The sequence below is a fragment of the Typopeltis vanoorti genome, chromosome 20 (genome assembly GCF_054136105.1).
Source record: "Typopeltis vanoorti isolate ZY-2024b chromosome 20, IOZ_Tvanoo_1.0, whole genome shotgun sequence".
Lineage (NCBI taxonomy): Eukaryota > Metazoa > Arthropoda > Arachnida > Uropygi > Thelyphonidae > Typopeltis > Typopeltis vanoorti.
This window is the reverse complement of record NC_143568.1, coordinates 33,924,671-33,947,992: the sequence shown is the minus strand read 5'-3', so window position 1 is coordinate 33,947,992 and position 23,322 is coordinate 33,924,671. Positions and strand designations below refer to the sequence as shown.

Here is a 23,322-nt window from a genome sequence, read left to right as displayed (position 1 = left end):
CACCAATATCATTAATATACAAGTCAAACAGCAATGGCCCTAAAACAGACCCATGAGGCACAACACTAGTAACTTTCCTTTTCCTGGATATCGCTCCCCCATACACAACTTGTTGATACCTATCAGATAGCCGGTCTCCAATCCACTTCACCAATCTAATATCCAACCCCATCCACTCCAGTTTGATTATCAACTTATCATGCGGTAATCTATCAAAAACCTTTGCAGAATCTAAGTATATTACTGTGAATCCTTCTCCTCTGTCCATGGAAACAGTCACCTTATTGTAATAAGTAAGTAGATTATTAAAACACGACCTCCCTTTAGCAAATCCATGCTGTCCATCAAAGATAATACCATTGTTGTCAACCCAATTCTGGATCCTAGTTCTCACTAGCTTCTCCAACAACTTAACTACCAACACCTAACACACAGATAGGCCTATAGTTTGATGCTTGAGTTCTATCACCTCCTTTATGAAGTGGCACAACTCCCTTGCAGATTCCTTCAGAATACATGGTGATATATTATCAAGTTCCACAGCCTTATTTACATCTAGTTTGCTCAACTCCCCATACACCTGTTGCTCACTTAGTCAGTCGCTCTTCCCCATCATCAACTGCTCTCAATCTCTCCATGAAATCACATTTACAAGATTGAAAGACCTTTATGAACTGCTCATTAAGTATCTCCACCACACCTTCTGCAACAGCTGTATTTATACCATTTTCTCCAATCAATGTCATCCTTCCATAATCATTCTTTCTTTTGCTGGCTACATATTGAAAGAACTCCTTAGGATTTTTTTGGGCTTCATTAGCTAACTGCTGTTTCATACCTCTCTTTAGCTATCCTCACCAACCAAGTCACCTGCCTTCTCTGGTCTTTGTAGACTACGTTTGATTGTGGACTACGTAATTAGTCCAGTGAAGAGGAAACTGCTGGGAAGAAGTTAGACTGGCTCTGAAAGGAGTAGATATTCTTCAAGAAGAATCTTTAAAGAGAATTCTTCTCATCTAACTAGTTGGGTGGGAAAAATCATTGCCCCGAACTACTTGGGTTGGGTCTACTACAAAATATGTGGATCATGGCATGATTTTGTATTAATTCATAGCTTAGTGTGTAATTAATGCTGCATCTTGGATCCTTAAGTTTTATGCCATAATATTCATAATGTAACATGTCTAATATGATTATCAAAATATATATGTGTGAAGGTCATTTGTCTTTTGCTAGATCTGTAATACCTTACGATGTAAACAACCAAAAATATCACTCGCATAGTAATATTATGGAGGGTATGATAATGAGATGTCCCAAGAAATTTTTAATATATATATATATATGTATGTATGTGTGTGTGCCTGCGCTGACCCCAAAATGAATAGTGCCGAGTGTAGGCAAGTGGTTGAGGAGAAAGAAGTAATTTATTAACACGTTTGCTGTCAACTACGAGTATACTCGTAGTTGGTATATGAGCATCACCAGCTAACTACTAATATACTTGTATGATGCTTACCGCCGGCAACAAGATTACCCGTACTGACCTTGAAGAAGTGAAAATGCTTGGTGTGTGGAGCTAGCAGCGAAAGTATGTATACTCATGGATGGTATATGAGCCTCACAAGCCAACTACGAATATACTCGTATGTTGATTACCACCAGCAACGAGATTACCTGTACTGATCTTGAAGAAGTGAAATTGCTTGGCGTACGGTAATAAACTATACCCGAGTAGCATGGCAGCGAACGTGTTAACAAGTTTCTTGAAAAGTTGCAGATTGTATTTATTGGGAAAAACGGTATGAGGAGGGCTGTTCTAAAGAACAGAGGCAGATGGAATAAAGGAAAATCTGATGATGGTTTCAGAAACTTTTAGAGGTTTTTCAGACCTTAGAGAAAAGTGGAGGAATGGTAATGGCCAATTCAGTAGAACAATGTCCATGACAATACCTATAAAAAAATTCCATCCATCCATCTGTCCAGTTCTCATCCATTCAAGATAGATTGAGTCTCCTGATTAGGAGTTTTGGGCAATTTACATCTGACAGAATATAAACCCACATCTTTCCAACCAAAGAGCTTTGTTACACTGACTGAGCTATGGAGGCTCTTCAAAAAAATAAAATGATAAGCAGAATGCATAAATGCCTATAAAAAAGTGAATGGAGAAATTCTGTGTGTGTGTGTGTGTGTGTAAGTAAGTGAGTGAGGTCACCTATTAGGCAGATTGCTCTCTTCTGTATACAGTCATGAATTCTTAGGGTGGTGTTTTGGGTACACTACACCAAACACAAGAAATGTCAGACCAAAATTAGAATATAAGTATTCTAATTTCGTGCCAGCTGGCATGAAATTCTGTCATGTTGTACCATCATTTTACATTGTGGTTTAAGCCAGTAAGAATACATTTTGGTCAGCTGAATCCCAAATTGCCAGCCCATCCTCATTCGTTCAGTATCCAGGTAGATACCTAGCTGGGTGCATCATGAGAAGGTGAGAATCGGACATTAGGTCAGAAGCCTCAGTCCGTTCTCCACATTCCTTAAAAGGCTTAAATGGTGATTTCTTCCCAGTTATACAGCTTTAACCCTTAAGCATCCTAAGAAAGATTGTAGATTTGAATAATGCCAAGAAGAGAAGTCTGAAGATTTGGATATTGTCAAAAGTATGACTGGAAGAAAAGAGATCTTTTTTTGAGAGAATGAATATATTATTAGCTTCAAAATTGTGGATTGCATTTGCAGTCATTTGGAGAGAATTGATATGCAGAAAGAAAAGAACAGGTGAAACAACAGAGAGCTACGTACAGGAACCCCAGCATTAGTTCTACAGTTTGAGATAAAAATCTCCATCAATCCATTCATCATTACATGTAAGTGTGACTAGGGGGAGTGGGGAAAGATGTGAACCCATTTGGAAATCAAAAACCAGACCATACGATGGGAATTACTTAATAAGTGTTTATGCCAAATATAATGAAACTTTAAAGATACCAACAGCAACCAAGTGAGATTCTTCAAACTTTTCCTTTCCCAAATGGGATAAGCAAGAAGATCCATAGTAGATCATCAGTAGTGGAATTCATGCTAGCAATCATTTGTTAGGCAACCATTTGTTAATGGATTTCTCTGTTACTTTAGAATGAACTGAAGTGAGAGAAATTCAGTTGTTAAATTCAGCTGAGGCTGTCTTGGGCCTGGCCTTGGAACTATTTTATTCACTGGGAACTGACCTGGAACATTTTTCTGTTTTGTGACTTTTCTCCCTTTACAGTAATTATGCCTACATTATTGTGTTATTATTCAACAATTGTTTACAGTTTTGAATGTGTATATAAACTCAATATCAACAGTCTCCTGTTTACGAACGATTACGATTAATATGCTAGAAGTATTATATTAATTTGTAATTTTGTATTTGTATTTAATGTTTCTGGTGGTGTGTGAAGGGAAGGCCCAATGGCTTTAACTCCACCAGAATAAATAAATAAATAAATTAAATTTAAAAAAATGTTGCGACAATCTAGCAATAGCCTCACATTTATGATCCTTACTTTAAAGGCCTCAGAGCTTATTCGTTTAGAATTTAACCACTAGAGAAATTGGACTATAAAGGTTTGGCAACCTTCTTAGAAATGGGTTGAATATGAGATACATTTCATGCTATAGGATTTCTACTAGTGTAAAGATAGATAACATAGAGTTAGCAAAATGTCATTAAGTCCACAGACTTTTTTGGTATGTAATTGAGACAAGATTTTTCTTTTACTCTTTCTGGTGAAAAATAAAAGGGGCTTTGAGACTGTGTTAATACAGTGCTCAAGGTCCCTTTGATTTTGTTAGGAATAATTTTTGTGGTTAATGATGCAATAGAACCATTCAAGTGCAAAAGAGATGGAAGTTAGGTTGGACAAAAGTTTCTAGTCACTTGCCCAAGAGATCAGAAAACATGATTGCAATTTGGATATGATGCAAGTTTCCTACTTTGGGTTCTCTCAAATTCAGTTTTTGATGCGTTGAGAATTTTTTTTTGCAACTGTTTTGAGCTTTCATATAAACAGAAAAGGAAGATAGAGATTTCAATGAATGCCAATTGTGATATGCTAGATTCTTCTCTCTCTCTCTCTCTCTCCCTCTCAGCATTAGCACACTTCTTGGAGAACCAAGGTAACATTGGTAACACTGAAATTGGATATGATTTTAAAGTGGAATGGACCAATGAATGTTTTCATATCAGTAGGAATTGCTTAATGTATATTTTTAATGCAAATGCTTGGGTCAGAGGACTGAAAAACAGAAATAATCCAGCCAGTGAAATGAGGCTGGATTATTTCTGTGAATTTATGAATATCATCTATTATGCCAGATAACATATGGATGAGAGTGGCTGTGTAAGTATTGATCCATAGAGAAGAAATTGGCAAGATTTTATTCTGAATTGCCTAGAGGAAAACACATCCACAGTTTTACCTAGAAGGGTTGCCAGTGAGGAAGAGATCAAAAGTTTTTTTGGAGAGTTAGAATTATCTTTCATTAGGCATGTGATCGTTCATAACAGGGCTTCATGGATAAACACCACCAGAAGAAGAAACAATAGTTAATTAATTGTTGTTTCTTCTGGTAGTTTTTATACTAAATGCTGTTATGAATAAACACCAGCACCTGAGCATTTCTATAAGTTAACATGTGAATAATTTGTGAGAGTTCACTAGTGATAAGTGCCTTGGCATCTCTATCTGATGAACTCACACAAATTGTTCATCTGTTGTATATCTTATACTGTTGGATCAGTACAGAAAAAAAAACGAAAGCTGATTGCAGTTAGGAACATTAAAATCTTCAAAGTAGATGCTGGCCTGGTTGGCCAAGTGGTTAGCAAACCCACTCTCCAACCAACAGGTCATGGATTCGAATCCCACCGTGGGCATGGATGTTTCTTTAGATGATGAATTTCATTGTCTGGCGTGAGACCACTGCCTCACTTATTGGAGGCCTCAAGCAGCTTGAAAAAGTTCCATGTTTGGAAAGCGGGTTTCCGGACTATGCAAAAATAAATAAATAAATAAAAAATTACAAAAATAAATATATATATATATATATCTGATCCGATCCTGTGGCTTCCTCTATTTGAGAGGGTTGCAGCTGATTACTAGGGAGACAGTGATGCAAGGTGGTTTCCCATTGCCTTCCTTGCTGTATTTTTATGACTGTAGCATGTGTGTTCACGGGTCCAGTTTGCCTGCTTGCGGGATGAAAAACCCCCAGATAAACTGGCGGAAAAACCCTGCTGTCCACGCCCAAGACTGGCTAACTTGGCTATGGCTGAGGAAGATCCTTAAGCTCCTCACGTCATCGACGGGAATTGAACCTTCTTCCCCAGGCATATGGTTGCGAAGCGTAAGGCCACTCGGCTAACCATGCGGACACACACACACGCACACATATATATATAGCAATTTGTAGTATTAACTTGGTACTGGGATATGTTCATATTTATATATACTGACTATAACCGAGACCAGAATAACAATTAAATTTATTCAAAACGCAACATGTTTCATCGAATTGTCCGACTTCTTCAGGCATGGGAACATAGAAAGCAAATAAACACTATAAGAAACATCGTATCACTATAAAATGACTATTATAAAATTCAGTTAGCTTTGAACTGTAGCTGCAGTCTGTGTTGAAGTTCTATTGTTAAGTAGCTTCGTGCGTATGATTTCATGCATGTGCCAATATCGGATAGCAGAGCTGAAAGAGTCCGGCATCCAGTAAGTAACTTGATGGCATTATACCAATTGTTGGTATAATGATTAACTCATTGGCTGATTAACTCATTGGCCACCTAATTTGTTAGTTTTATATGTTAATAACTCATTGGCCACCTAATATGTTAATAATGGTATCTGTTAGCACAGAGGCTTTCCTCTGAGCTGTGAGGATACTACACCTTGACTTTAGCAGATAATTTCCTCAGATCTGATGATTTAATGTCTGTTGGTCAAGGGATGTATCCTCTGTTGCCAACAGGTCCACCAGTGTGAAAGAGTAGACAGAGTATTTGGTTGATACAGACTAGCCAGACCTAAGAACATTTCACTATACTCCATAATATGGTGGTTAAAACATAAGTTCTATCCATTTTAGACTTTGGACATTTAACTCCAGGTTCCTACTGAAAAATGCTCCAGATATTTATTTAGTAAGCTCCTCTGAACCTTATATTTCACTCACAGAGGATAATATAAGGTTACAACATGAAGAATATAATAACATTTGTGAAGGCAGTTTGAAACAGGAAGGAAGAGCCTATTGTTACTGCTAGCAGAATTTATATTTTCATATTCAAATTTCTCTAGCTGTTAATACATGGAATAACTAAATTAATTCAGCATATGACGATATTACTGAAGTATGACTAAAAGGAAGAGGGGTGTTGGAAATGTAGAGATAGGGAGAATTGCAAGTAAGACACAAGGTATGTGAAATTTAAAACCTGGAGTTTTAAGTGTGGGTGGTGAATTTTTTGGGAAAAGGAGAAGGATAGAATATGATGAAACAAGATTAGGGGTGGGAGTAACGGGGGTGTGAGCTGTTTCGACTGAGTGTCATCTTCCCTGGAAAATTTTCCAGAAATAATATCTATTAAATAAACTATTTCATCTAATAAAATCATGACTAATTCTCTCTGCAATAGGTACAACTACATAATGTCTTATTCAGAATCTTATTTACACAAACTCACTAGACTCTTTTCCTCTCTTTACTATTGACTAAACTGATATGCTGGAGGTCAAGCCCTTAGTTTTTTTACTCCCTTTATTATGTCTGTCAGTCTGATAGAGTAGTTACTTAGCATATAGTTCACCCTTTATGGACAGTGGGGCTAATAGTTTGGTTCAGTAGAATTGCTTTAGGACGTTTGTGCTTCATAGGATCATGTTCATTATAGTTGACTGCGATCCTTATTAATTGATTTGGATGGGTACCTGCTTAAGCAAAGTATTTTAAGGCAGTATGTTGAAGAAAAGTAAGGATGTCCGGCATATTAGCTTTATGATGAATTTGTGAGTTCCGAACGAACCAAGGAGCATCAAATGACATGCTGGCCTGGTTGGCCGAGTGGTTGGTGTATCCCCTCTCCAGCCAAAAGGCTGCTGGTTCAAATGTCGCCATGGGCATGGATGTTTGTGGTTGTCTGTGAAAATACTAGTGGTGTTGGTGTTGGTGTAGTTGCAGTTCGTTGTAGTTGGTGGATTGAGTGGTGGAGATAGAGAGTTATGGACTAGGTACCCTCCCTCGATGAGTCTTTGGACTCCCTGGAGGTGCCACGTAATAATAATAACATTTATACACCAACATTTCACCAGCTCAGGCTAGCATTATTGGGACACTCAAAAGGCACACACTCAAAGAACAAATGTGGTCTCTAGCTTCATTCACATAAAGAACAAAGCATGTGTATGAAGCTAGAGACCAGATTTGGTCTTTCTGTTCACAAGAAGATAGGCAGTGCATCAAGATTTATGTAGAATTATGCCATTTCTGCAACTGTGATCCAGTTCCAAGAACAGTCTCTGTGATTTGAAGTGGGATTTGTGTATTAACTTGTCTCTCTCTTGAATCTGATAAAGTCAAATTTATCCAAAGTACATTTTGATAATCTTCTTTTTGGTTGTCTGTATGTGTATTTTTTTTATGTTATGTGTTTTCTGACCAGGTAGTCAATGTCTGCCTATCCAAAATACTGAATACCACATTGACAAGAATATAGACATTCAAGGAGAAAAGACACTAAGTGGGCTTTGATCTACCCCAGAAGGGTATGAGTTTTGTTTAGTGGTTTGCTGATTTTTCAAATTCTGTGCTATAAGAGATAGCCTGGGCTATCTGTTTCGCCTTTGGTGTAAGGCAGAACAGATAGATTGGTTTGTGGTTGAGTTATTCATTTAAAGAAGTTTGACAAGAGATTGTTCTATTCATTTTGTTGAGTGAGATATTCAACATTGAGTCTATCAACTCCCTAGTGGTTTGTATTAAGAATAGTATTTGTGATGTTATTTTGTTATTATTTGTTAGTAAGCATTGTTGTTTTTCAGTCTTGAAACATGCATTTTCTGATGTTGAACTTTAGACAACTTTTAGGGATTAAAAAACAAAAGTAAAAATGATCCAATATTAGTTTTTTTTTTTTTTTGTGAAATTAATCCCCTAAGTATAGAGTAGAATTGTTGACAGTGTGATAATGTGGAACAGCCTCAAAATTGTCCAGTGGCCTTTATTTTGGAACTGAATTCCTTTGGTATTTATTTCTGTTAGTAACCTGGTAATTAATTATTAACACCAAACCTTCATGTAGTCAAAAGACTCATTGCAGGAGGTAAACACTGTTATACACAAAGAAAATCAAACTTTGCTTTAAACTCATTCAATGTATCTGCATTCCACTCATTAATGATAGGCAATGCAATTTTACTCACAAACAGCTCTCCATACAAAGAACCTGCTTTTTATAAAGTATCCAGGATGTCCCCTTGTTCTATGCCCTTCTAACATTCCCTGAAAAACTTCTACATTAACCTAATATCAACCCTTTACCAACTTAAATGCTCAATCATATCCACTCTCTTCCTCCTATTCACAAGACTTTACAACCTGCATTCTCTCAATCTGTCATCATATCCCAAAGACCAGGTATCACCTTAGTCAGTTTTTTCTGGACCCTTTCTAATATATTTTCATTACCATGAAAATCAGGGGACCAATAATCCAGAATGAGGCCTGATCAAACGAAAGAACCATAACTTCTTTATTTCTACACATGTAAGGTTCTCTGCATCATTGTCATAATCTGATGTGAAGACTTCACAACTTCACTTTGCATCCCATTGTTGCCTACAAATTTTAGAACTTGATGCTTTCAATATTGAACCGACAGTTCCATTCTGTTGCCCACTCATACAATCTATTTAAGTCCTCCTGTAAGGCCCCAGCATCTGCTTGATTCCTTATCACCCTCCCCAATTTTGCATCATCTGTGAACAGCTTATCATTGGTTAAACCCATCCCAATATCATTAATATATAAATTAAATAACAATGGTACCAAAACAGACTTCTAGTGTGGTACACCACTAGTGACTTTCTTCTTCCAGGATACTGTACCTCGATATGCAACTTACTGATACCTATCTGAGAGCCAGTTGCCTATCTAACTCAATAAATCTATCATCCAATCCCATCTAACTTGTGGTGTTGTAGTCACCTGTTTTACCAACTTGCTCATTGCATAAGCAAGTTGGTAAAACACAATCTCCTTTTAACAAACATATGCTAATTTTTTTTTTTTTTTTTGCCATTATTTTGGGAATAGTACAATTCCCAAATACATAGATACAACTCTAGATATACAGATTGGCCTGTAATTTATAGCCTTATCACAATCTTTGTGAAGTGTGAACATTTTACCTTTCTTCCCCTCCTTTTGGACTTGTGCTGTTGCAAAACTCTTGTTAAACAGGCCAAAGCTGATTCTAACTTTGGTTTGGCCTGTTTAACATTAAGACTTACTGGCATCTAGCTTACTTAACTCCTCATATATGTCTTGCTCGCTCTCCAGTAAATCTTCTGCCATTTCATTCTCTCCTCTTGTGCCTTCTTCTGATTTCACCTCCTTGAGGATTTATTTATTCTTATGACACAAAGAATACAATGCAGCTATAAGTTAATGTCTAGTCCAGAAAGCCAATCCAGGGCCTCATCCATCACCTCGTGAATGTCTTGGAGGTTACCACGAAATTGGTGCCTTAGGAGTCATTCACAATATGAGTGATTGTCTGGGCTATGTCACGATAACGATGGTCTGACAGTTTCCATTTGTGTAGTAGGTAGTAGCCACATCTGCCATGATTAGTTCTGATCCTGTTGACAGATGACTAAATCTTCCTAGGAAGAGCAAAACCAGGCTATGGAGCACAGGGATCTTCAACCAGGAAGCCATTTGTTGGGAGATTGTTGGACCAGTGTTCTCTCTCTCTCTCTCTCTCCACATGTCAGATGTTGATGGTAAGGCAGCTGAAGAGAGTTCATCCATGGACCAGAAAGAGTTTCTTGATTGAGATGAAACACCCTGATGAACTGCTCACTGAGTATCTGGACTATCCTAGCAGTTACCATTCTACCACCTTCATCCATTAACATCATCTTGCCATAATCATTTTTCTTTCTGCTTGCCACATCTCAAAAAAACTCCCTATGTATTTCTTGGCCTGATTTGCTAATTTCTGCTCGTACTGCACTTTTGCTATCCTTACCAACTGAATCACCCTTCTTGCCTGCTCTTTATACTCTTCGTGCAACTGATTATTATCATTATTCATCTTGTGCTGCCTCCAAAGTGCTTTCTTCTTCCAGATTTCATGCTTAATACCATTATTTATCCTATTCATCCTTGTGACCTTTGGGATACATTCACACACTGATGCTGTTAAGTATTTTTTTTGTCAGTTCTCAAGCAGCATTTATTTCCTTTCCTTGCTCAACTCCTCATTCCATGTTATAGCTCCAAGCTGTCTCCAAAGCTTGTCGTAATCACTAGCTTTTTTTTTACTTCCACATATATCCTTTCCTCACAGAAGTCTTCATATGGCTAGCCACAAGCCAGATGATCAATTCATGATAACCCTCATTGATTGCAAGGAAGTGCAAAACCCCCACTCATCACATCTTCTGATGAAATAATCAGATCTAAAACCCTTGATCATCATGTATCCTCCTTTATATACTGCCTAAGACCATTTTCTTGAATTGGAGACCAGATATGATCAGGTTAAAAACAAATTAATGTTATAGACCAGAGTTAGTGTAATATGGAAAGAAAATCTGAATACATTTTTAATATTTAGCAGTAGTTTGAAGATATATATATATATATATATATATATATATATATGCTCATCAACACATCTTCAAAAATTATTGGAACAACTACCATGTTAGAATGTAAAACTTCAGTTTAATATAAACCAAAACAATCACTCAATGTTTCGACCTTTACATTAAGGTCATCATATATATACACATATATACAAAGAAACAAGCTGTACTACATTCTACGTTGTATGCTTAAGTTACATTGATTTAGTCAACCATTAAAACTACTGTCCTGATCTCTGGTGAAAAAAAAAAAAAAAATCTTACTACATCAAAGCTAGAGTCCTGTTATTATCTATTAGGTTACAAAATTAAATTAAATTAAGCTGGAGAATAACAGGTTCACACAAAAAAAATTTTACATAAATTAGAATAAACCAGTGTAGATGGTGGCCAATAAAAGATGAAAAATTGCTTAGAGTCAGGGTTTGTTGAAAAGCTTGAACTAAGTGGGCTGAATGCATGCCATCCAAATTCTTGGGATTTTTAAGCCACTATATTATTATTATTATTATTATTATTAGGTTGATTAATCAAAATTTCACAGGCTTCCTCTAGCTTTGATGTAGTAAGGTTTTTTTTTTTTCACCAGAGGTCAGGCCAGTAGTTTTAATGGTTGACTAATGTAACTTCAGCATACTATATAGATTGTAGTACAGTTTGTTTCTTTGTATATATGTGTATACTAAAGATGGTGACCTTAATGTGAAGGTTGAAACGTTGAGTGAATATTCATCATCATCATCATCAAATTCCTGCAAGGGGTATATAGGATATGATAGCACTTCATGAAAAATTTACATCATTACTAACTTCCTATCTACAATTTTCCTCCAGATCAGTCTATTACTTGTCAATACTCCAATATTATCAGATCTTATATTTCTGTCATCTAAGGCGCTTTTTATCTTATCAATCCACCTATATCTTGGTCTTCCTCTGGGTCATTTTCCTGCCAACCTGGCAGAGAGCACATGTTTTGCCAATCTTTCCTTGCCCATTCTGTTTAACCATACCACCTGAGATTAGCTCTGCTAATGCATTCCTGGATGCTGACAATGTCAAGTTCTTTCCTAATATCCTCGTTTTTAATATGATATTGCCATTGATGCTATCTGTTCACGACTCTAATCTTTCTCAGGATTCTCATATCTGTGGTCTCTAGTCTTTGGTCAAGTGTTTTACTTTTGACCCAGCTCTCAGATCCATAAGTTAAAACTGGTTTGAACACTGTCTTGTATACAGCTAATTTAGTGTTCTGACTAATTTCTCTCTTATTCCATATGAATTTATTCAATTGACTTCCTATTATACCAGCTTTATTGATGCTGTTGTCTATTTCCAGATTTAATTTACCATCTTCACTAAAAATCGTGCCTAAGTAGGTGAAATGTTTTATTTGTTCCACAGGTTCTCCGTTCACAATGCAGTTGACATTTTCATTGCTTGATATAATGCCCCATTGACACCCTATAACTGTAGTGTATTGAATAGCTTCTCTCTTGGCACCTTGTCATATGCCTTTTCCAAATCGACAAAACTTAAATACAGATCTTTGTTATATTCCCATGCTTTCTCGACTACTTGTCGTAAAGTGAAGATTTGATCCTGATAGCCTCTATTTGGCCTGTATCCAGCTTGTTCTTCACCCAGCTTTTCTTCCACAATTCTTCTCAAACGTTTCTCAAGTATACTTGCATAGATTTTGCCAGGAACACTTAGTAGGGAAATACCTCTGTAATTCTCACATTCAGTTTTATTTCCCTTTTTATATATGGGTACTATGAGAGCTCTACTCCAATCATCGGGAATTCGTCCCTCTGTCCAGGCTTTCTCAACTATGCAGTGCAGCCACTGTAAGACTTTTATACCACCATACTTCAGCATTTCTGGTCGAATATCATCTACTCCTGCTGTCTTTCCACATTTTAAGCCTTTGATGGCTTTTTCTACTTCAAGTATGGATATGTATTCCTGACTGCATGCCTGGTCAGTGTTTTTTACCACTGTGCTATCACTGCTTTTTTCATTTAGCAATTTCTCGAAGTAATTACTCCATACTTCAAGGATATCTTTTTCTCCTATTTTCATGTCACCTTTATCACCTCTAACTCCTTTTACAGTACTCTTTCCTTCATTTCTAAGCTTCTTCAACAACCTCCAAAATATTTTCCCACCTTCTTGATATTTATTTTCTATGTTCGTGCCGAAGTCCTCCCAGGACTTTTGTTTAGCTAGTTTTACACAGTGTTTAGCTTTCTTACATTTGTCTCTATATTCTCTAAGAGCACAAGCTGACTTATTTGCCAGGAACATTTGATATGCTTTCTTCTTTTCCTTCACTGTCTCTTTAACTTCCTGAGTTCACAATGGAATTCTAATTTTTCTATCCTTGCAGACAACATTCAGCCTCTCTGGCTGAATCAATCAGGGATTTCTTCAAGGCTTGCCACTGAATCTCTAAAGTTTGGTTCCTGTTCTCAAATTCTTTCATTTTTTCTTCAATAATCTTTGTGTATTATAGTCTAGAGTTCACATCTAGAGCTGCTCAACTTTTATTCGCTTTAAAACTTTCTTACTTGTTATTCTTTTCAATATGAAATTCAATTTTATCTTGCTCAAGACTAAATAGTGATCACTTCCAATTTCAAATCCTCATTACACTCTGGTGTCCTGCACAAGGGAGAAAACATCACTATCAACAATAACATAGTCAATTAGACTTTTCTTATTTCTTGCCTCTTCTCTCCATGTGAATTTGTGCACATTTTTATGTTGGAACATGGTGTAAGTAATAACCAGTCCATGTCCTGAGCAGAAATCCAACAAATCTTTGCCATTATTATTAGCTTTGCTCTTTTCTCCAAATTTTCCCAAAATATTTTTGTATGTCTCACAATCATTTCCTACTCTGCTATTTAGATCCCCAACAAGGGCCAACTTTTCCTTTTTCATTGTGTCAGTTGCTTTCTCTAAATCATCAAAAATTCCTCCACTTCTACCTTAGTAGAACCTTCTGTGGGACCATAGGCACAAATAAGTCTTATTGTCCAATTCCCCATTCTGATATTTTCCCATATCACTCTACTTGAGACTGCCTGCCATTCAAGAAGATTAGCCTCGTATTTAGTGTTGAATACAATGGCTACTCCTTCTTTTCCTTGATTGTCATCACCTGAATATAACATTTTGTATTTATTGCTCAGAAAGATCTCACCAGTTTTTGTCTTTTTTGTTTCAGTCACCCCTAATATGCCAATCTGGTACTTATCTAATTCCTCAGCTAGCTCCATTTCGTTGCCACTCAGGCTTCTTATGTTGTTAGTAGCAATCTTTAATTGTGATGTTACGTTGGGGTGTTTTTTTTGATTTGCTCCAGTAGCTGACTTTTCACTGTTCACCCTGGTGAAAACAATGGGGGCCTTGTTTAACTGGGCGATTCCCCAGCCGGCATGAAATTTTGTCATGTTGTACCAAAACTGAAGTTTTACTCTAACACAGTAGGTTCCATAATTTTTGAAGATGTATTCTGATCACCATGTAAACATGAAGGAAAGGATATGCCCATCAAATTTTAACTACTCTAGTAAAGCTATGAATTTACATTGACTTTTCAGTTTTTACAAGGAAGTGCTGCAGTCTCAGTAATCTTCCCAGCTTTTTTTTTTTTTTTCATGAATTTATATACCCATATAAGGTGATATACGAGGGTGGTCTGAAAAGTTCTCAGCCTCGACGATAGATGGCAACACTATTGGAAAGAGATTTTTTCTTCTGACTTGGTTCATCTGTCATAAGCATCCATGTGAAATTGCAAGTCATTCCATTAAGTAGTTTGTTTTATACAGCTGCCTGAAGCAAAAGTATTGTCTGTATCCCTTGAAATTGATAAAATTTAGTATTGTGTGGTTGTAAAATTATTTGGTAAAAGAAGGTTTAACACCAAAAGAAATTCATTCGAAGTTCATAAAAGTTTATGGGTACTCTTCTTCTTTGTTTTCGACAATTAAGAAAAGGGCTGCCGAGTTTAAACTTGGCTGTACCAGCTTAGAAGATGATTCATGTGAAGGATGTCTAAAAAGTGTAACAACACTTTTTAGACATCCTTATGGTATTGGATGACCAGTGAGTCGAAATGAATGAAATTGCTGAGACTGTAGGCATTTCAAAAGAATGTGTAGGATAAATTTTGCATGAAGAATCGCACATGAAAAAGCTTTGCACAAGATGGTTGCCTCACTTGCTCACAGCAGATTAAAAATGCACTCGCATGAAACTGCTTGGAGCATTTTAACAAGAATAAAACTGATTTTGTGTGTTGATTTATTACTATGGATGAGACTTGGATTAATATTACACACCAGAATGCAAACAGCAGTCAAAACAGTGGACAGAAGCCGGTTGTTCATCACCAAAGAAGACAAAGTCTGTTCCATCAGCAGGAAAGGTCATGGCATTGGTGTTTTGGGATGCTAAAGGCATTTTGTTTATTAATTATCTTGAAAAGGGTAAAAACTATAACAACGGAATATTATTCCAATCTTTTAACTAGACTATGCGAAAAAATATGTGAGAAAAGACCTCGTTTGCAGAAAAAAAAATCATCTTTCATCAGGAGAATGCACCTGCCCACAAAGGTGTTTTGGCTGGGAAAATTAAGGGATCTGTACTATGAATTGTTGGAACATCCACCTTATTCACCAGATTTGGCTTCCTCTGACTTCTATCTCTTCACAAAACTAAAACTCTCTACATTTTTCAAAGAAAAATGCTGACTAGGCAGCTGTAAAGGGATATTTTGCAGATCTTGCTGATAACCATTACAGGGACAGGATATTGGCGCTGGAGCATCGCTGGAATAAACGTATTAGTCTTAAGGGAAATTATGTTGAAAAATAAAATTTTGAAATTATAAATTTGTTTTTCATTATTAGGCCAAGAACTTTTCAGACCACCCTCGTATTTATTTTTAATTCACCACTCAAAGGGTTAAAGAGTTGATCCTATCTAGTTTAATGGTAAATTATGATTATCTTTAGACTAGGGATCCCAGATACATTGGAAAAAAAATATGGGACACTTATGACTGAGGGTGAAAGTTTAGAATGTGCATCCCTCACATACAGGGTGTTCGGGATAAATTTGACAGTTTCGTAAGGAAAAAGAAAATCTTCTTTGTATCTATTAAATTTAATGAATTGACAAAAAAACATTACAGGCAGAGTTAATTACAATACTATCAACAAGATTTACTCAAAATAACCACCATTAGCATCGATCACAGCTTCAATTCTGCTTCGGAACCTCGAACAAGCTGATGCTACAGTCTCCCTGGGAAGGGCCGCAAAAACTGTTTTAATTTTATCCATTAACTGGGCTTTTGTATTACTGGAAGTGCGATTGGTGTCTTTTTCAACTGCGCCCCATACAAAATAATCCATGGGGTTAAGGTCTGGGGAGTTTGGAGGCCAAACATTTGGACTGGTGAAGTCGTAGAAATTTTCAGACAACCATTTTTGACTTTTCCCAGAGGTGTGGCAAGGGGCCGAATCCTGCTGCCATACATACGGCCTACCATTGGCTACCCTTGTTATCCAGGGCTTGACTACAGTTAGCAACTCCACGAACAAAGCCCGAATTCCAATGCCAGGGTTCTTCAACACCTGTTCCTGCAGATTTGCGAGGAATTCTGCTGTACGAACGCAATCAGATCGTCTGCTAGGGATCTTTCTTCTTGCTACATCCTCGTAGTCACCATTGCAAGTCTCTAGTTCATGCCTGATTGTTTTTACTGTATTCAGGGAGCATTGGGCAGCAGTCGTAATATCCTTATTTTGATGGCGGGCACGAATCATCATGATACAAGTTATTCTCTTCCATGATTCAGGTGGGTTCCAGCTATCCATCCTTTCTGACATCTTGTATATGAATGAAGAAGGGTCCAAACTTTTAAATGAAGAGAAGTGTGTGTTAATACATGTAACTTACGGAAAAATATAATTAATTATAAATATGTCAAATTTATCCCGAACACCCTGTATGTCAGTCATACAAAATGATTAACTTTCCAAGCGTGTGTATGGTAAGGTTTACTATGCACACACTTTACTATGTATAAGTAAACAAATAGTAAATTCATTTGTTAGGCTGCATATTTTCATTAAGCCACTTTCAGTTGCCTTGAAGTGGTTTTTTACTTACTATTATAGATACAGAATAGATTGTTAATACAGTAATGATCTTCTCACCTGACAACATTCTTATTAATCAATCGGTCTTGCTCACTCTTGCAATACTTTTCTGAAGAAAGAATGCGTCCCGTTTCATTAGAATAGATTGTTAATACAGTAATGATCTTCTCACCTGACAACATTCTTATTAATCAATCGGTCTTGCTCACTCTTGCAATACTTTTCTGAAGAAAGAATGCGTCCCGTTTCATTCTGAAGAATGAAGCAGGATGCATTAGCCAAAAATGGGACGATCCTGTATTTTATGGGACATCTGGGATCCCTACTTTATACAGAAAGACACATTGTCACCATATGGGAGATATTTAGCTCAAGTATGAAGAAAAAATGTGCTTTATTGGCTAAGGTCTGTTGTGAATTGTGTTTGTTTGTCGTTTATTCAAGTATCTTAGGAAGGCATTGATGGTTTAGGTTCATCAGTGTGACCGAGTAATGATTGTGTCAGCTGCATATCAACGCTAATATTTTTTTCATGCAAAGTGTCTTGAGAAAAGAGCAGTGATTATTGGGGGGATGGGTTTGTTCTGTAGGAAAAAAAAATAGTATCTTTAACAGGAATGTTAGTGAAGATAGCAGTGACATTAAAACTCAAAAATTAGAAACAATTGTTAATGTGTATCTTCATGTAATACCATACAATCAGTCAGTATTTTCTTTGGTAGGAATGCATTCCAAGCACACTTAGCATTGTACTGTAATGTTGAGTGTCATCATTTTTGGTCAGCATATAATTAAAAAAAAAAGTTGATGTTGTGTGGTGTTTGAATTAACAACAGAAAGCAAAAGATTGCTGCTAACTGCAAAGTATGTGGCTTATCTTTTAACGTTCACTAAAAGTGCAAATTAAAAAGTTATCTTGTATTGCACTGAAGTTTTTTTTAAGATTTTTTTATCATGGTTTTAATGGAGGAATGCATCGTTTCATGGATTTTTGGTCAGCATATAATTAAAAAAAAAAAAGTTGATGTTGTGTGGTGTTTGAATTAACAACAGAAAGCAAAAGATTGCTGCTAACTGCAAAGTATGTGGCTTATCTTTTAATGTTCATTAAAAGTGCAAATTAAAAAGTTATCTTTTATCGCACTGAAGTTTTTAAGATTTTTTATCATGGTTTTAATGGAGGAATGCATTGTTTCATGGATTTTAAAATTGATATTCAATTTCAGGTTGTTGTGGCTGTTGCTCTGCTCTTAGACCCAGGTACAGACGTTTGGTTGATAACATTTTCCCAGCTAATCCTCAGGTATGATATTAATTGTGTATTATGAAGTTTAACTTTGTTATTATAGCAGTGTTTGACAACCTAAGAGGCCAAGATGTATTGTTATAAGTGCAGTTACTTTGATTGAATTTAATGGTTAGCAAGTATTTGCACTTTCTAAGAGAAAATATGTAATTTTTGTCTGATTATCCAACACCATTTTGACATCTCTGCAACAAATTGCTTCTGTCTTGCCATATGAAAATTAGCCCTTAAAAGGGTAGTCTTTTTTTTATAAGACATTCCATCATCCTAACAGCTCCTTTTGGTGAACATCTATTTATTTTGTCAGAGGAAGACTAAATTCTTCAGCAAATACAGACTAAGTTTATGCAGCAGAAGTTAGCAGAATATGTGAAGCATCATGGTGTCAGGTTAGAATGTCCTTGATCAACATTTATCCCTGTCAGTACATTTGACAGCGGATGCAAGCAGTGGGAGTGCCAACAGACTAGGGCATGTAGCTCTTCTTTTATTTATTTATTTTTTGTATTCTTACTGATTAAAGAGAGAAATTGAATTTTAGTTTCCTAAAATTCAATTTCAGGAAACTGATGATCTGATTATTAGGTGTTATTGTAAACATTGCCAAAGATGTGAAATGTCTGCTTTCCATTACTAAGAATTTAGGACTTAGTCTACTTTATGTTTTAAAATATCTCTCTCTGCACTTGTTTGATTATTTATTAACCAAACGATATGAACAAGCATAGGTCTTAAGAAACTTTAAGCTTTAAGTAATGAGTGAATCTAAGAAAATGAGGAAGGAGTCCATGTTCTGATGATTAACTCATTTGTAAGTTCACTAAGTCGATTCAGTTATCTTGGTGAACTTCTTCTTCTTTTTTAGGCACTACAGCCCCATGTAGGGCTTTGTACTCCCATTTCTGGGTTTCATAACTCACTACGAGGTGGGTCATTACTCCCACTTTCAACCATGTGTAATTGTCTGTGAAGCATTGTGTTCTAAGGCCAGTTTGCCTGCTTTGCAGGATGAAACACCCCAGATAAACTGGGGAGAAAAACCCTGCAGTCCACTCCCAAGACCAGCTAACTTGGCTATGTCTGAGAAAGATCCTTAGCTCCTCACATCAGCGATGAGAATCGAACGCAGGACACCCCTTTCCCAGGCATATGGTTGCGGAACGTGTAACCACTCTGTTAACTGTATGGACATCTTGGTGAACTTAAAAATGAGAAAACCTTTCTGTAATGTTAGCATCATCAATAGATCACTACTTTTATTATGATTCCTTTCTTTTGTGGTTACAGGGTAATTGGCATTCATTATGAATAAGTTTGGGGACAAACTACCATGTTAGAGAACTTACCTTTAATTAGATTTATGTTTCAGCCTTTATAGGAATGAACACACACACACACTTGATCAGAAGCTTCAATCAGTATACATTACAGTGAGCTATATATAACTGTTTTGGTCAAGCACTGACTGTTGCTTGACCACTGGTGTGAAAAAATAAAATCATAAATAAATTGATAAAACTACATAAGCTGGTTTAGTTAAGGGTTTAATTTCCTATAGTCCTGTTATTTTCAGTTCTGTTTGTTGTCTTGAGAGCCACCAGATCATTATCAAATTAAATTTCTCTTCAAAATGTCTTTGCCAGTATTCTTCCCCATGAAAGAAAGAGATATGATAGAATAACTTGACCACTTACTCTCTTAGTTTCATGAAAATTCTTGTGTTTCACATCATCAATAGAAATATGCAAATAGACTAAAAACAACAACAACAAAAATGGGTTATTCACGTAGTTCTCCTGGTGATGTAAAACACAATAAATTTCATAAAACTAGTGGAGTAGTCAAATCATTCTATCCCATCTATTTTTTTTTCATGTTGAAGAATACCAGCCAGAACATATCTAATATGTCCTCTTCACAGAAGCCTATGCAACACTAAATTTCTGTTCTTCCTAGTATTCAATATGTGAGTTATTCATGCTTGAAAATTGTTGGAGTTGTTTTTATGAATGTGTTTTATGAAAGTTGTTTTATGTTATTTTTATGCATTGTAAATGAGCCATCCAAATTCTTGGGACCACTACAGATGGAATCACTAGTGATCACATCAGTAAACCCTCCTATATCAGAAATAGCATAGTCTTTGGGAATAAAATCAGCATCCTTGAATAGCTTAGATATTATAGTGATATTTGATAATATATACTTTTCATTAACATTGTTATTTTTTTAATAAACTGCAGATATCACAAGTGCTCTGTATATAGAAGTTTGAAATTAAAGGATAAACTTATAAGCATTAGATTTTAATACTTATAGACTGCCAATGGTTGACCAATAATCACGGCATGTGTTTTTATAGATAGAGATAAGCAAGGATGTCAATTCACAGGTAACTATGGAAATAGCTATAGGAAATGCATGCAAGATAAAGTGAAATTTATGTGATGCACATAAATACACATGATCATATGTTTATCCCAACAAGAATTGGAAGTTTGTTATCTGTGAAAGGACTTCACTCTTTGTACTATCAAAGAAAAATGTATTAAAAACTTCTTTTTTTTTTGTGAGGAATAAGATATGATTGAGTTATACAGCACTGGGTTTTTAAAATGTTATATAATATCCCTTTGAACATTTTCTTTTGAAGATGGGTATTTAAGGTTGTAGATATTATCTTCAGCTTCCATTAAATCAAAGATATCGTGGGGGGGACGGTCCCTCTGTCATATGTACACTTCATCATACCATGCCTTAAATTCATTCACATCTTTGCAGACACTACACTCTCAAGCAATGCATTCCAATCTTTCACTACTCTCCATGCAGACAGCCTGCTTCTCATGCCTTTGCCCACTCCCCCATATACTGCTTATTCTCTCCCCATTGACCACCATTCTGAAAAACCTCTTCAACATTAATTTGATATGAACCCCTTACCAACTTGAATGTCTCTATTATATCACCCTTTCTCCTACTTCATTAGATTCTGTAAATTGTATCTTCTTAACCTTTCTTCCTACTCAACATTCTAGAGACCAGGAACCACCTTAGTCAATTGTCTCAGTACCCTTTCCAGTATCTCATCATCCTTTTGAAAACCAAGTGACTAAATCTGTGCATAGTCCATTTGTGTCCTTATACAATGGATAAGGCTGTGATATATATTCATGACCTTATACAGTGGAACTATAATCTTCTTACTTTTACAAGTCATTGTCAGAATTTTGTGCTGCCCTCGCAATAAATTTTATTCATTTTTATACTTCAAGATTTCTTCAATAAGTGTTGAATAAGTTGAGAATTTTACTGGACACAATTGAGACCATATTAATGGATTGGTATAGTGCTAATAATTATTCAGAGGTAAAATATCAAAAAGAGAAAACCTTGTCTTGGTTTCTCAGGAGCAGCAGATGTGATATGTTTATGAGAAGAAGAATTGGATATTTAAGTTATCCCAAGGGAGGTAGGGAACTTTACTCCAGGAGATTGCTATCAAAGAAAATGGATTAAAGAGTGTATTGTGTTTGTGTGTGACAAATAAGACAGTGTGTTGGGTTATATAGTACTAGATTTTAAAATATTATATTATCCTTCTGAAGATTGGTGTTGAGATTAATATTTAGAACATTTTTTATAGTTTAAGGAATCAAAAAAGAATCAAAGATAATAAAGGTGACATGAAAACTGAGATAAGGATATCCTAGATGTCTGGAGTAATTACTTTGAAAGACTGTTAAACAAAACAAGCAGTGACAGAACCATGCTAGAATATTTTTAAGTGGAATGCAAAGAGGAGCACATATCAATACTTGGGATAGAAAAAGCCATTAAAAAACTTGAAACATGTAAAAAGGCAGGTAGAGTTGGTGATGTTTCATCAGAAATGGTTAAGTATAGAGGTATAAAGTTCTGCAGTGACTACACTGTATAATTCAGAGAGCCTGGTCAGAAGGTCAAATTCCAGATGATTTGGGTAGAGCTCTAATAGTTCCCATCTATAAAACAAGAGAACAAAGTTGAATGTGAGAATTACAAAGAAATTTCTCTACTAAGTGTTCTTGGTAAGATTTATGGAAGCATATTTGAAAAGAGGCTGAGAAAGATTGTGGAAGAGAAACATAGAGAAGAATAAGCTGAATTCAGGCCCAATAGAGGTTATCAAGATCAGGTTTTCATTTTAAGACAAATAGCTGAGAAATTTTATTAGTATTATTATTATTTGACACCCCCCAGGGAGTCCAAGGACTCAAGGGAGGGCACCTGCTTTACATCTCCGTCTCCACCATTCAATCACCAGCTGACTGCAACTACACCAACACCATCTACTGCTGACCACCACTGGTAGTTCCACAGACAATCACAAACATCCATGCCCACGGTGGGATTCGAACCCGTAGCCTTTTGGCTGGAGAGCAGATATGCTATCCACTCAGCCAACCAGGCCAGCAAAATCATGGGAATATGACAAGGATTTGTACTTAAGTTTTGTAGATCTGAAAAAGGCATATGACAAGGTATCCAGAGAAAAGCTTTTCAAAACGCTACAATTATATGGGATAAATAACATTACACAGAGCAATACATAGTCTATATTTGAAATGTAAGTCAGAAGTTAGAATTGAAGGAGATACAGGAAGATGGTTTGATTAAAATCAGAAGTAAGACAAAGGTGCACATTAACTCCACTTTTATGATCTATATGGATCACATTATGAAAGAAAGTGGCATTAGGCTGATATTAGAACTGGAGATATAAAACTTAGCTCTTTGCTTTATGCAGATGATGTTGTACTCCTAAACATTCTAGTTCTAATCTCCAGGATTTTCTAATTAAATTGAATAACAGCTGTCACAAATTTGGCATGAAAATCAGCAATAAA

General features: G+C 36.1%; 1 protein-coding gene across 2 annotated transcripts in view; it reads left to right on the top strand.

Moving 5' to 3' along the window:
* stmA (Protein EFR3 homolog stmA) overlaps nt 1-23,322 on the top strand; it is a 382,799-nt gene that overhangs the window by 21,748 nt on the left and 337,729 nt on the right. For both annotated transcript variants that reach the window (XM_090409773.1, XM_090409772.1), the window contains exon 2: nt 18,354-18,430. In XM_090409773.1, coding sequence (XP_090265899.1) covers nt 18,354-18,430 — 77 coding nt within the window. The remainder of the gene's footprint in view (nt 1-18,353; nt 18,431-23,322) is intronic.